General features: G+C 40.9%; 1 protein-coding gene across 1 annotated transcript in view; it reads right to left on the bottom strand.

Annotated features, from left to right (window-relative positions):
* Positions 1-1,115: 1,115 nt before the first annotated feature.
* Positions 1,116-15,906, bottom strand: part of PXDC1 (PX domain containing 1) — a 79,313-nt gene continuing 64,522 nt past the window's right edge. Inside the window, exons 4-5 of the mRNA XM_075316486.1 lie at positions 13,443-13,554; positions 1,116-2,189 (exon numbers count right to left, since the gene is read on the bottom strand). Of these exons, the coding sequence (XP_075172601.1) occupies positions 2,072-2,189; positions 13,443-13,554 (230 nt within the window). The 3' untranslated portion in view covers positions 1,116-2,071. The remainder of the gene's footprint in view (positions 2,190-13,442; positions 13,555-15,906) is intronic.

Here is a 15,906-nt window from a genome sequence, read left to right as displayed (position 1 = left end):
TTTTGCGTCTTGAGCTGATATTTTTAATTTATACTATTTTTGGGTAGATGCAATGTTTTTATCGCCTGTTACTGCATTTTTATGAAATCTTGAGGCAACCAAAAAGCACTATTATTTTGGTGCTTGGCATTTTTTTCTGAACGCGACGATACCAAATATGTGTATTATTTTTTTAATTGTTTTATTTTCAATGAGGCAAAATTTATAATTTATATTTTTTCATATTTTTTACTTTTTTTTTTTTACATTTTTTTATTGCTTTTACTAGTCTCCCTAGGGGACTTTATGACTGTATACTCTGATCACCTGACCTGTGAGTGCTGGCGCTTTGACAGCTCTCATAGGAAGTGAGTCATGGTAGCGTCAGGGGTCATCAGCTGACCCCACGCTACCATGACAACACATTTGCATATATACAGTGATTTTGGCTGGTAATACATTTCGGAACTAAGGTCAAGATTATGGAGTCTGACTTACTTTTGGGGATGGAGTTAATTAAGCATTATTAACAACAGACCTAAAAACATTTTAAAGGGAATCTGTCAGCAGGTTTTTGCTATGTTCTGAGAGCAGCATGATGTAGGGGCTGAGACCGATTCCAGTAATGTATCACTTACTGGGCTGTGTGTTTCTGTCTAAATAAATGAAATGTTTAATCAGCAGGAGATTATCACTATCTAACTGTTGAGCTGTCGAGTGCTACCCGGTCCAACCACTCTCCCCCCACTGATTAGCAGCTGTCTGTCACTATACATTGTGCACAGAAAGCTGACACTCACTGGTGTGAGCACAGCTCAACATTCCAAGCTCTGCTAAATCTACAGCAGAGAAAACGGATTCTGCCTTCTTCGTTGGAAGCAGAGTCCCTGTCCCGACCTCATGCTGCTCTCAGATTACATAGCGAAAACCTGGTGACAGATTCCCTTTAAATCGACAGAAAGGAAAGTAAGTGCATTTACAATGTCATAACTCAAATTGTCAAGCAGCTGTGAAATCCATCAAAACTTCTCAGTCATCAAATAACACATATCATATGTTATCTGTCTGTTGGTGACAATATTCAGGGGGTGGTAGCGAATTTTGCTGCCTAATTACAATGAACACGTTACACTGCAGATATTAAATATATTTATTGTGAGTAATATTTCAATTCAATAAAATAGATTTAAAATGTATTGTAGAAAAGAATTAGCATTTTCAATAATTTACTAATATTTACATTACAATGCGCTCGCTGTTGGTACTCAGAGCTGATTCTAATATGTTTGCTTATACAGCAAACGCATCTACATCCATCACAGGTAACTTCATACCAGCAAAGCCCTATACCAAATAATGAATCAAAATGTTGGAATGTAGACGCTGTTAAGGCCGCTTTACACGCAACGACATCGCTAACGAGATGTCGTTGGGGTCTCGGAATTCGTGTCGCACATCCGGCCTCGTTAGCGACGTTGTTGCGTGTAAAGTGCCCTTAAGTGTGACGCCGTAGGCTGAAGCTTGTTCCCATCTCACATACATTTGGCATATTCCCAACATACTGATGTCTGCGATATCACAATACACATAATGAACAAACGTGGTCTTCATTTTGATTGCCCCCAATACACATAAAAATATAGCCCAAACAATCTAGCACATCTTCAGCTGTCGAGGAACATTTCTTCATCTTGCTCTTCTTTTGCAGTCATCACATTGTAATATTTGTGCTTTGGAGGCCTCATAAATCTTCAAGGGCTGTGATAGAAATTACATAACACACATGATCTGCTGCTGGTGTCTAGATTCTTGCATCAAGTGAATAGGACCGAAATGATGAACATGCACTATATGTTCATGCGGCAATAGGCTAGGTGAGTATTGTTACGTGGATATTAAGAACAAGCAACGTCCTTCTGCCTCCAGTTCCCATTAAGGCATCTTGTAAATCTGCAGTAGTTCCATTTGCTGAGATCCGTGTGCTAGTTGCTAAGAGCAATGCATTTTAAAGTTTGTGAAAGGCCACAGGAATAGCAGCACTCAAGAGATATCACCTTCAAGGTAAATAAATCTTTGCAGGTTCTTGATAGCTTTAGTCTAAAATGTCTGTTTCAAATGGAACCAGATGGTAATAAGACAAATTCGTAACATAAGCTGTTGGGTCATCAGTATCCTCGGCCTCTGGAGGAAAATCTGTTCCATTTCCAAATCTATAAGAAAGGACAAATGGAGAAGAGAGTCAGACTGGAATAAAAGTGGAAAATATCAATCAAGTCAAGGATCTATTATGGATGACGCTCGGGAGTTACGACATCACGATTTTCAGGGTTCACCGCTGTACTTTACCTTCAGCATGGCTCTCTATAATACCGTGTCTGTGTGGATAACTGTACCACCAAATAACACAACTTGTATGTGAAATAAACAGTATATATATATATATATATATATATATATATATACATACAGTATATATAATTTAGTATATTGATTTTTACAATAAGAACTTCCATTGCAGTGAGTGGCAAATTTAATACAGGGGTGTCAATACAGCAAAGTCAGAGCCTCCTACCGTGGTGGGAGTAGTGGTTGTAGACTCTTTTGTGTCTCTATAAATATGTGGTCTAGTGGTGGCTAAAATATGCTTGGGGAAACCCCACATGGCTAAACTATTGTTTCACCCATAAGGACCACTAGGCTTCACCCATAAGCTCCTGTACATTAATCTTGTTTTCTGGGGTAGTTTTGGAATCCAAGTCCATACATCACAGTCTGTACTCTGGACAACAGTCCTCAAGATCCATCAGTCTTCTACTAAAAGTAAAATAATTTGTATTGGCATTTAAAGGGGGAAATTTATTAGATAACCATAAGGGGGCTTTACACGCGTCGATATCGTTAATGTTTTATCGTCGGGGTCACGTTGTTAGTGACGCACATCCAGCGTCATTAACGATATCGCAGCGTGTGACACTTATCAGCGACCTTAAACGTCCTCAAAAATGGTGAAAATCGTGTACCATGGAGAGGTCGTCCCAAAACCAAAAATCAATAATGGTTGATTATCAATGTAGTTTGTTGCTCCTGCGGCAGCACACATTGGCCGGCCGCTTAGTGATGTCGCGGTGACGTTTCTGTGATGCCGAACGCACCTCCCCCTTGAGGGAGGGATTGTTCGGCATTCACCGCGCCGCCGCCGACCAAGTAAGTGCGTGTGACGCTGCCGTAGCGATAATGTTCGCTGCGGCAGCGATCACACGAAATCGCATGTGCGACGGGGGCGGGTGCTTTTGCGTATGATATCGCTAGCAATTGCTAGAAATATCGTAGCGTGTACAGCCTGCTATAGAATAAGCTACTTATTTCATTTAAATGAGGGTCCTGCTTCTATTTCCAGATTAGGTACTGTCATGCGCTGCTGAGAGTTGACTACGCATCGCTTCCATTTACTTGTATGGAAGTTCTGAAAAGAAGAAATAAGCATGGATATGCCATGAAAGACCAAAATGAAGATGCTCTTTTAAGTTAGAACTCTTAAGAATAAATTAATCAATTGACAGACTTTTATGTACTACAAGAGGGTCACTTCTTTAATCCATTATCGCAAATGGAGATACCTACACATCTGCTCTAGAATCCGCAAAAGTGGAGGGGGCTAAGGAGTTGGCTGTACTCCACATGCAGCAGGTGCTGGCTGTGGTATACAGCCAACATCTGTCTTTAACAGCAGAAGACCAGCGCTAGCTCTGATGCTGTTATTCAACTATTTAGATACCGCTGAGTGACAATCACTGGTGGAAACATTTAAATTAAGGGATCGCCAGTGCAATTGCAAGGTGCTAATGGCTTACCATGACTGAAAGCTCCATTAACTGCCATTTTGGTACTCCTGTGATTCATAAGAGATCATCATTTACATTATGTACTGCAATATGGTATTGCTGTATATAGAGCAAATGATCAAAAGGATCCGATATTCATGATCTATCCTATGGATTGCTCATCAATATCTAAGCATACCTATCTATAATAGCTGGAGAAATATGGCTTTACAGGGTGGATAGTGCCATCATCTGAACCAGTTAACACTATTACAAACTGGTTACTCACAAACTTTACTGACATTACATGCCTTTGTTGCAGTTATAAAAAAAAAATCATGAAAAAGTTCTCTGCGGTTTTATGTAACAATTCAACAAATAAGTCATTGATTTAGGTTATACACGCTTCGAATTGGCCAAGTGGAAGAGGCAATCAAACATGATGTCACGATGAGGAGTTGGACCTACACACAATGAATGAAGGAGAACTTTTGCGGTCCCTTTATCAGCAGTGCATTATTTTTGCATAATTTGCAATATTTTCATCAAACTGTCTCATTTACCATAAATTTATCATCAAGATATGAAGATACAAATTGCAGTGATCACACCAGACTGACTTGGAAACACAGTTTGTTAAGGGAAAACCCTATTTTCATCAGTTAACTAAAACAGTGAATAAATATAGGATTCTGTGTACTAAACAGCAGAGAATCCATGTGGGCTGTGTGAGAAAAAAATCTGCTGTGTACACTGTCATCATAGAGGTTGTTAGAAGAACAATCTGGAGGAGAAGCAGTGTGACCTACTTGTCAGTGTGAGTCTAGATGGCTTTACTTAGAAGAGATCTTTGAAGGATACTTTGGAGCGAGACTTTTATCTAAACTGTTTCACAGAAGAAGAAAATGACAAGATGCTGTATTTATTATTGATCAACCGAATGGACCACATTTATCCAACATACTGCATTTATTCCAAATTTTAGTGTAAACTGTGCCAAAAATTCGTACAAAATGTCAAGTGCCAATTTTTTTCATGCCGCATTTGTTAACCCTTTCACGACATCCGCTGTACATGAAGTGAGTGTATGGATATGGCTTGCCCCATAATCGGCAGGTAATGGCTGGGTATTACAGCCAGGATCTGCCTCTAACAATCGTGGGTGGACTGGAGCTATGCCTGTGAATGTTAACCTGTTAAATCCTGTAAACAAACTCTGACAGCGGGATTTAACACGCACTGTCATGGGGACGCACCATTTTCAGCGCCCATTGGCATGCCCATATAGTGAGTGCAAGTCACCAATGGGTTGCCATAACAGCAGGGGGTCTTTTGCAGAACCCGTGCTTGTCATAGCAGCGCTCCTTTGAAACCCTGCCTGTGGCTGAGCTTCAATGGAGACTGTGATGTTCACTATATGCAGCAATGCTATGGTTTTGCTGCATATAGCACAAGTGATCAGACTATCGCAGATTCAAGTCCCCTAAGAACAGTGAAAAGTGAAAAAAATATATTATGAAAAATATGTAAAAAAACATAAGAGTTCAAATCACCCCTACTCCAAAATCAGGTGGGCGTGAGAAAAAAAAACAACAGATGCCCATACAGAGCCACAGCATGGCATCTGATTTTTATGGATAAACTAGCTGTAGTACCCAGCATTGCCCAGGATAGTAACTGTCTCTCTGTCTCTCTCCCAGTCTTTGTCTATGTGTCTCTCTGTCTGTGTCTTTCTTTGTCTGTCTTTATCTATGTCTCTGTCTGTTTCTAGCTCTCTGTCTGTATTTGTATCAGTCTATCTGTCTCCATCTCTGTGTCTGTCTGTCTCTCTCTATCTCTGTGTCTGTCTCTATGTGTGTGTGTGTGTCTGTCTCTCTCTTTCCCCATCTATCTCTTTCCCTGTTTGTCTTTGTCTGTCTCTTTCCCCGTCTGTCTCTTTGCCCACTCTGTCTCTTTGCCCAGTCTGTCCCTTTGCCCAGTCTGTCCCTTTGCCCGTCTGTCACTTTCCAGGGCTGTCTCTTTCCAGGGCTGTCTCTTTGCCCGGCTGTCAATTTCCAGGTCTGTCTCTTTCCAGGTCTGTCTCTGTCTGTCTCTTTCCCCGTCTGTCTCTATCTGTGTCTGTCTGTCTCTGTCTTTTTCTGTCTCTCTCTATCCGTCTCCCCACTGACATCTTATTACCTCACACATGAGCTTCTTATACTAACAGTTTATTTTGTTCCTATAGCAACCACTGACAGTTGCTATTAATAGCCTGTAGCTCCCACCACCATTCAGTTTAATTGAGGCAGGATTTTGGAGAGTAAATGTAAAGTGCGGGGTTAAATTTTCCCGTCAAAACATAGTCTATGACGTTCTCTGAGTCCCATGAGGCGTCTGTGAAAATTTCGTGATTGTAAATGCGACGGTGCGGATTCCTTTAGCGGACATACACACACACAAACACATACATACATACATACATACACTGAGCTTTATATAATAGATTACAATTCTGTAGCATAGGAAACTGTAAATGGTTAATAGCGGCTGAGTAAAATAAAATGGATTGCACACGGATAACAAGTGAGAAAAAAATTGTCCCACTATAATCGATTTTTTTATATGCCTGTGTGAACCTAGCCTAAAAGTGATTATGCAGGGACCTTCTGAAGCAAAGTGTGCCATACCATAACGGCGCAGTATCTCTTTGCTTTATGACTAAACCTGATCCTTCTCTAGTCCTGATACACTAATAAGTCCCTGCACTGTGCTCCTCTTCTTTACAATGATAATAGAATAGACCTATTCCTCACCCTTACAATTTGTGGGCAGCGCAGTAATCAATTCTCAGCAATCTGTAGCAAACCACTTTGACATTTACAGCTGAAGCCTGCTAAGATATTTCTAAGCACGTCCGCAGATGAAGCGCGAGGATCAGAGAAGGACTGAGAAAAGCTGAGGTTGTCTGGTGCCGATAAGATTAGATTCTGATATTCCACCATGTCAAATTCAGACGATCTCCTCTCTGGAACTTCAGAAAGCTTCGTATGGGTTATATCATTATGATGAATTCTAACTGCCCTTTAATAGGTTTGCTGCCAGTTAGTCTGTATCTGAGCTATATATATATATATATATATATATATATATATATATATATATACACACACACACACACACACACACACACACCACGTAATGTTCTTAAATGACTGCTTACCCAGAGGAGAACATGCTTATGAATATTTTTGAGGGCAGTGTGTCATCTTTTTGCACCTCAGCTATTTGTTTCTTAGATAGATTTTATTTTTTGCATGTGATGCTCAGGCTTGTTTAGAGATTCAGTATATAAAGCTGGCACACACAGCTATTCCTCCAGACCCAGCCATTCACATGCATGCTTCACTCAGCCAACATTGAGCTAGGGAGTACAGGTTTCTTTAGGCTAAGAGCACCATGCACCTAAAGGGGTATTCCCATCTCCAAGATCCTATCCCATTATGTAGTATTTGTAATAAGAATAATAATAATATCAAACACCTCCAATTAGAAATGTAGCGTTCTCCTGATATAGCCATGTCTCTTACCTCATGTGCAGGGCATTGCAGTTTAGATATCCATGGTTACGACCGTGAGCAACTAACTGTCACTATAAGAGTGGACGTAACCATGGATACTTAAATTGCAATGCCCTGCACATGAGATAAGAGACATTACTATACTGCTCAAAAAAATAATGGGAACGCTTAAATACCATTGTGCTGTTTAAGTGTTCCCTTTATTTTTTTTGAGCAGTAGATATCAGAACTATATTACATTTTTAATGTGAGGTATTTGCTAATATTATTATTATTACTACACCTACTACACATTGGGGATACGATCTTGAAGATGGGAATAACCCCTTAATGGGATATTCCCATCTCCAAGATCCTTTCCCCAATATGTAGTAGGTATAATAATAATATTAGCAAATTCCTCCATTTAGAAATGTAGTATAGTTCTCCTGATATAGCCAGGTCTCTTACCTCATGTGCAGGGCATTGCAGCTTAGGTAGCCATGGTTACAACCACTCATAGTAACAGTTACCGTATTTTTCGGACCATAAGACGCACTTTTTTTCCCCCAAATGTTGGGGGAAAGTTGTGGGTGCGTCTTATGGTCTGAATATAGGGCTGCGGCCGGGAATGAGGGTGCTGCGATGGAGCGGATCATCGGGGGCACGAGCAGGCTGTAGCAGCCTGCTGTGACCATGTGGGCCCGCTCATTACATATGCACGCCCATCCTCCCGCCCATTTCTCAGTGCAGAAGCCGGCGCTGACAGGTGGGCGGGAGGACGAGCGGGGACGCGCGTATAGTAAAGAGCCGGTCCGCATGATCACCCCTGGCAATTACAGCCTGGAGTGGTCATGTGCGGCTGTATTCACTGCCCCCCGTGCGTCATCATCAGCGCGGGGTGCAGTGAATCAGTGTACTCACCCGTCCCCGTGTGTGGAGCCGTCCCCCTGCAGCACGCGATGTCTTCCTGTCTGTGCCGGTCAGCTGATCTGTGCTGATCAGCTGATCGGCACAGACAGGAAGACATTGCGATGCTGCAGGGGGACGGCTCCACACACAGGTCATTGCTGCTGAGAGGAAGATATGATCGGTGCTGGAGGGAGTGAGGAAAAGGTGAGTATAAACGTTTATTTTTTTTCTCTGTGCTATAGGATACAGGCCATATACCAGGATGGTATATGAGCACGATGGGGGCATATAGCAGGATGGGAGTATATGAGCAGGATGGATGGGGGGTATATGAACAGGATGGGGGTATATGAACAGGATGGGGGTATATGAACAGGATGGGGGTATATGAACAGGATGGGGTATATGAACAGGATGGGGGTATATGAACAGGATGGGGGTATATGAACAGGATGGGGGTATATGAACAGGATGGGGGTATATGAACAGGATGGGAGTATATGAGCAGGATGGGGGAATATGAGCAGGATGCTGGTATATGAGCAGGATAGGGGTATATGAGCAGGATGGGGGTATATGAGCAGGATGGGGGTTTATAGCAGGATCATATACAAGGCAGGAGGATCATTACCAGGATGGGGTACCTTAGTAGAGAATTTGGGGACATTACCCCCATAACAGTGTCAGCAGCAGATCCTCGCCCCATAACAGTGTGTCATGACCACATTTTTTTGCTTAAAGTTTTATTTTCCTATTTTCCTCCTCTAAAACCAGGGTGCGTCTTATAGTCCGGTGCGTCTTATAGTCCGAAAAATACGGTAGTTGCGCGTGGTCATAACCATGGATACCTAAGAAGCAATGCACTGCACATGATGTAAGAGACATGGTTATATCAGGAGAAATATATTATTACTCCTACTACATATTGGGATAGGATCTTCGAAATAGGAATACCCCTATAACATTGCCGTAGGCCCCTCTTCACCAGTGTATACAAATGTTCGCAGCCACATACGCTCTTTTTTGTAAGATACCATTATGCCTTCTATGTGAGCTACAGTCATATGAAAAAGTTTGGGCACCCCTATTAATGTTAACCTTTTTTCTTTATAACAATTTGGGTTTTTGCAACAGCGATTTCAGTTTCATATATCTAATAACTGAGGGACTGAGTAATATTTCTGGATTGAAATGAGGTTTATTGTACTAACAGAAAATGTGCAATCCGCATTTAAACAAAATTTGACTGCTGCAAAAGTTTGGCCACCTCAACATAAAAGTGACATTAATATTTTGTAGACCCTCCTTTTGCAAAAATCACAGCCTCTAGTCGCTTTCTGTAGCTTTTAATGAGTTCCTGGATCCTGGATGAAGGTATATTTGACCATTCCTGTTTACAAAACAATTCCAGTTCAGTTAAGTTTGATGGTCGCCGAGCATGGACAGCACGCTTCTAATCATCCACAGATTTTCAGTGATATTCAGGTCTGGGGACTGGGATGGCCATTCCAGAACATTGTAATTGTTCCTCTGCATGAATGCCGGAGTATATTTGGAGCGGTGTTTTGGAGCGGTGTTTTGGATCATTGTCTTGCTGAAATATCCATCCCCCTCGTAACTTCAACTTCGTCACTGATTCTTGCACATTATTGTCAAGAATCTGCTGATACTGAGTTGAATCCATGCGACCCTCAACTTTAACAAGATTCCCAGTGCCGGCATTGGCCACACAGCCCCAAAGCATGATGGAACCTCCACCAAATTTTACTGTGGGTAGCAAGTGCTTTTCTTGGAATGCCGTGTTTTTTTGCCTCCATGCATAACGCCTTTTTGTATGACCAAACAACTCAATCTTTGTTTCATCAGTCCACAGGACCTTCTTCCAAAATGTAACTGGCTTGTCCAAATGTGCTTTTGCATACACCCTTCTTGCTTTTTACTCAGCAACAATCTGTAAATAAATATATATATATATATATATATATATATATATATATATATATACACATATATATATACATATCTATATTTAATATATATATTAAATATAGATATGCGTGTATATATATATATATATATTTACAGATTGTTGCTGAGTCAAAAGCAAGATGGGTGAGCAAAAAGTGTTGATACAGTCATATGAAAAAGTTTGGGTACCCCTGTTATATATATATATATATATATATATATATATATATATATATATATATATATATATATATATACATATATATATATATAGGCTGTAATGGGTCATTGGAAGAAGATGCCTTTTTTCAACTTTACTATAATAACTCAAAGTGTGTCCTGAATCCACAAAACTACTTCTGATCAACACCACTGGCATATTGTTTCCTTTTGTCCAACTGTAAAAAAAACCCCAAAAACCGATAAAGCCAGCAAAACATCCTTGTCCTTGGCTTTATATAGGATAATGAAGCCTGCTATATTTTCCTATAAAGTATAAAAAGTGCATGTAGAGACATACTTTTCCCAATGGAGAAGATAAGAACATCCTTGGTCTCCATCAGATGAATGGAGCTCTACTAAGATATGTTTCATCTTCTGGCTTATAGGAAAACTCAGGTTGTGTGATCAAAAGTTTCCATTTTGCACATTGACCAAGTAAACAAATTCTCTCCTGACCCACTTCCAGTTTCTTTTTTCTCTGCACCAGTATCACCGCTCAAGTTCACTGGGCAGAGAATTGCTCAATATCAAGTTAAGGAGTCGTATAACATTCAAAGAATGTCCTGAGAGCATCAAAGAGGTGACCTGTTGTTGATCCAGCTCCGCTGGCACCTCGTACTGCCATGTTTCACGCTGTGAGAGGCACATAACCCTGCTCCGCAGTATCTCTACCCAGCACAACGCCGAAAGTAATTACACCAATCAATCCTCTACATTGTAATCAGACAGCCAGCAGGTGTAAGGAATAATATTAAGCTAGTAATGCTGTATTTCACAGCTTGTAGATGAGAGATCTTAGGCACAAATCACTCATACAGTGAGAGTGTCTGGCTTCTATGATAATCTTCCTGTCTGCCAGTTAATGTTGGGTTCTGAACCAGAATGTCTTGGAATCTGATCCCTGTCTTACTTCTGTCCTATAGTATAAAGAAGACATACACTGACGAGCAAAAGGGTAACAATGTTCTGAACTTCAGACTCCATATCTCACCATCCATTACAGCTTTGAGTGTGAGAATACCTTCATTTTATAGACAATCATCTTGGCTATCTGATACATAGATTTGACTTACAACTATTTAGCACATGATTAGTTAGTCCGATTCTTGTCCTGTCATTGGCAAATTCTAAACCAAACCTAGCACCTTAAGCAGAGCCTGTGTTGCATTCTACAAAGGTGCATCTAGTGCCCCCAACTCCCCCTGTAGACTCCACAAATACCAAATACCTTTAGAATATCTCCTGCCATATATGCAAATTTGTGGGTCCGATCCAATAGGCGTCCTATTTTGCGGCTCCTGTCCCTCCTATTGGTGCTGATTGCCATCCTCCTTTGATGATTGACAGCACCATCGATGTAGCTGGGCAAAATATTGTGCCTGCGCAGAGAGATTGCCAGCTCGTGCAGGCACACTTTGCTCTGCCCTATTGGGGGCAAAGCTAAAAACATAAGTGCGCCTGCGAGAACCGGCGAGTTTTCTGTGCAGGCGCAAAATTTTGCCAAGCAATGTGGATGACATCACCTGCGTAATCAATGTAACCAGGCAAAATCTTGCGCCTGCGCAGAGAAATCGACGGTTTGTGCAGGCGCAGCTATGTTCTTGGTTTTGCTCGCAATAGGGCGTAGCAAAGTGCGCCTGCGCAAGCCGGCGATGTCTCTGCCGAGGCGCAATATTTTGCCCAGCTAAGTGCATGGCGTCGGACAAGACATGCACACATGGTGGGAGATATTATAAAGGAATCTCCAGTGGTCTACAGGGGGAATCAGGGCACAAGATGCACCTTTACAGATTGCAGCACAGGTGCTGCTTAAGGTGCTAGTTTTGGTTTAGAATGCCAAAACCTCGTGACCGGTTACCTTAAAAAAAATAGCAATGATACAATTTTCACACTGGTCCCTGGGACTTTTTTTTAGACTTGCAGTTTCTGTCCTTTCCGGAAGAGTTTTCAGCAGGCTCCTTGTCATTAGTTGATTACAATGACAGGTAAGACCTCTACACACAGCCAATAACAAAGGATTTACCAATTAAAATAGGCGATGTCAAAGTTCCCTCTGCTCCTCCTCCCTTCACAATGTCCACTGCACGCACTCATTACATGATTCAGTACAAAAGACAGGGTCAGAAACTGTTCATTGCTGTTAATGTACATGTGTTGTTTCCTAAAACAACAGGAAGTTAGGCCTTGATCCAGCAAAGTTTTTTGCTTTGAAAAGTTGCAAAATGTTTGCGCAAATCAAGCTACAAGTTGTGGAAAAACTGTGCAACTTTTGGTGTTTTCACGCCAGGCCCAACCAGGTCTGCCAAAGTTGGTGGAGCATGGTTGGGATGGGTTGCAGTGAAGGCAGCCCGACAAAGTCTTCACAACTCTTGCCACTTCAGAAGCATAACTTATGGAGTAAAATTTCTGGTTAGGAGTCTGTAAGTGATCAGAAGTGCCAAATTCATTTATTGAGATGTGTTTCTTAATGAATTAGGCGCATGTTAGTCCTACACGCCTATTATTTGCCTTTATCCTGGCATATGACATGTAATTTCTAATGCATTGGGCCCTTACAGTCTAAAAAAGGCCTAAATTGGAAAAAACATCAACGTTCGACAATTGTCAAAATAATAAAAATATATTTGACACAAAAATGTGGTTTAAACAACAGGTCATTTTCTAATGGCACATTTCTTTTAAGTCAGTGCTGCAGACACAGGCAGAACAAACAGCCCGTAAATGCAAGGACACTGCAAGAAGCACCACATATCTCATTTTCTTGGATCCCTGTGAATCTAAAATATATGAACAGAAAATATCTTCCTTTTTCTATAAATCAGTGACAGCAGGAAACTTATAATGTTGTACTTTAATGCCAAGCAGTAAATAGACACTTCTCCAATGCTGTGCAATGAGTGGGCATGTCAAGGTAAGGTCACTGCTTAGAACTTGTAAAAGATACCCTGGCCAGGAGACAAAGATAAGAATAGGTTTTATTGCTAAAACAGTATGGCATACTCACAAATGATCTGTTGAGTCTACATCCAAGTCAGGATCTTTCACATGTGGAAGGCTGTGGTCAATGACTATTGTTTCGGTGTTTGCTAAGCAAAAGCCATTGGAACGCATGATTTCTGAAACAGAATAAAAGGACAATAAAATATAAATGTTTTTTATCAATATCGCATTATGTCACAATCACGTTTTTTTTCTACATCTGTGGAAAACAATTTGTGAAAAATGTATAGCACAGAGATGGCTTTACGTAGTAGAAAAGTAGTAGTGGTTCTGTTTGTTATCGAATTAGCTCCATTCATTTGAAGGAAAATACTCCATTCCGAGTACCACCTGACTTTTCACCAGTAATAGCACAAAATCTGCAAAAATGTACAAAAATAAATGTAACAACAACAATTATTATTAATTTATGTAGTGACAACATGTTCTGCAGCACTTTACAAGACAAACGGTACAAGTATAAGCGATATCAAATATTACAGGGTACAACATGATTCAACAATTCAAACAACAGGAGTACGGTAACAATCTATAAGGGCATGATACAAAAGCTGAAAAGTGCTTGTCAAGTATGGTCCAGCCATCTTTGTAGTAATTAACAAGATGTACAGTATGTAAAGTTGCAAGAACCAGCCAAAAGCCAGTATCTGTATATGTCCAATACAAAGTGCTACTGAGGGCATGGAATATATGAGGAAACGGTCTGTTTTTCTGAAAGATTTAAAACTGTTGACACTGAAATTTACTGAGTTGTCTGGGGTAGTGCATTACAAAGACCTGGTGCAACACCAAATATGTCCTACAGATGAGAATAGGAAGTTTGAATTAAGGCAATGTTTATCTTTCTATACGGTGGCTCAGTGGTTAGCACTGCAGTCTTACAGCGCTGGGGTCAAATCCCACCAAGGACAACATCTACAAGGAACCTGTATGTTCTCCCCATGTTTGTGTGGTTTTCCTCTGGTTTCCTTGCACATTCTAAAGACGTACTGATAAAGAATTTATGTGATCCCCAATGGGGACAGTGTTGCCATTGTATGTAAAGCGCTGTGGAATTATTAGCGCTACGTAAGTGAATAAATATTATTATTAAAATAGAGCATGGGCAGAGTGGTAGACAGAGATGAGGGCAGAGATGAAAGGTGGTGTGGTGAGTTTTGTGGATGAGTGTGGTAAGTTTATTATATTGTATGCTATAGTGGATGGGCAACCAGTGCAATGACTGGAAGAAGGTGGAACCATTGGTGTAGTGACTGGATAGAAATATATGCCTTGCTGCTGCATTCCGGATAGATTGCAGCAGAAGGGAGGGTTTAGTAAGGAGTCTGAGAGTTGCAGCAGTTCATATGGGAAAGAATAAAAATGACAATAAGAGTTTGTGCAGTTTTAATTGTAAGAAAAAGGCGAATTCTAGAGATTCTTTTTTTAGGTGCATATGATAATGAGCAAGTCAGTGATTAGATATAAGGAGTGAAGGACATATCTGAGTCAAATATACACCCCCAAAAATGGGGGTGCTGCTTGCGATATGTTATTTTACCATTTGTATTACCAGGAGCTGCTATGGTTTAAATAAGTTAAGACTGAATCCTGGTCTCATCCACAAGACATCAAATTACTGTAGACTTACAGCCTATTACACCAATGTAGGAGCCAGTGTGCTATTGTAGCAAGTTATCAAAGGAATTGTTTGGTCAGAATATATTGATCACCTATCCTTGGGATAGGTCTTCAACATCAGAATGGTTAGGCTCAGACACCATAGCCCTCTAATCAGCTGTTCCAAGCTCTGGTGGCGGCTGGATGTAAAGAAATTAAATAAACTGCACAGCTCCATTCAATGTGAAGCGGCTTCAGCTGTTTACTGTAGAACAGATCCTATTCAAAACAATAGGAACTGGTCAAGAGAATAGGATCTGTTCTGCAGTACCCGGCAGTGGGCGTTACACAATGAATGGAGCTGTGCAGTGCAGATCTGCTCAACATCTTTACATCTGGCCACATAGTTTGGAACAGCTGATTGGTCGGGGTCCCAGGTATTGAACCCACATCAATCTAATATCGCTGACCTATCTTAGGCCTGCAACACACTTCCGCAAAAAACACGTGCGTGTCTTGCATTCCTTTTTTCAGGTCCGTGTTCCGTTTTTGATGTCCGTTTCCCCGGTACGTGTGACATCCGTGTGATGGCGTATGCGCGCTGTGCGTGCGTATTGAATGTCCGTGTATGCGTGACATACGTGCGTGTCATGTCCGTATTCAGTCCGTTTGTCTTGATCCGTTTCTGATAGAAAATGATTGGACTATCAACTGCCATAATCACTACTAATTGGTAACCTTTGTTTAAACTCATTTAAAAGGGTTAAAATAGCTCAATAGACAGACACAAAGATGTCTCTTTCAAATGAGTGTACTATGTATCTACTCTGGTTGATTTCAAGGAGATTTGGTTTACGGCGCCATATGCT

This window comes from Anomaloglossus baeobatrachus, chromosome 6 (genome assembly GCF_048569485.1).
Source record: "Anomaloglossus baeobatrachus isolate aAnoBae1 chromosome 6, aAnoBae1.hap1, whole genome shotgun sequence".
NCBI lineage: Eukaryota > Metazoa > Chordata > Amphibia > Anura > Aromobatidae > Anomaloglossus > Anomaloglossus baeobatrachus.
Note: the sequence above shows the minus strand (reverse complement) of the source record. Positions and strands in the feature narration are given on the sequence as shown.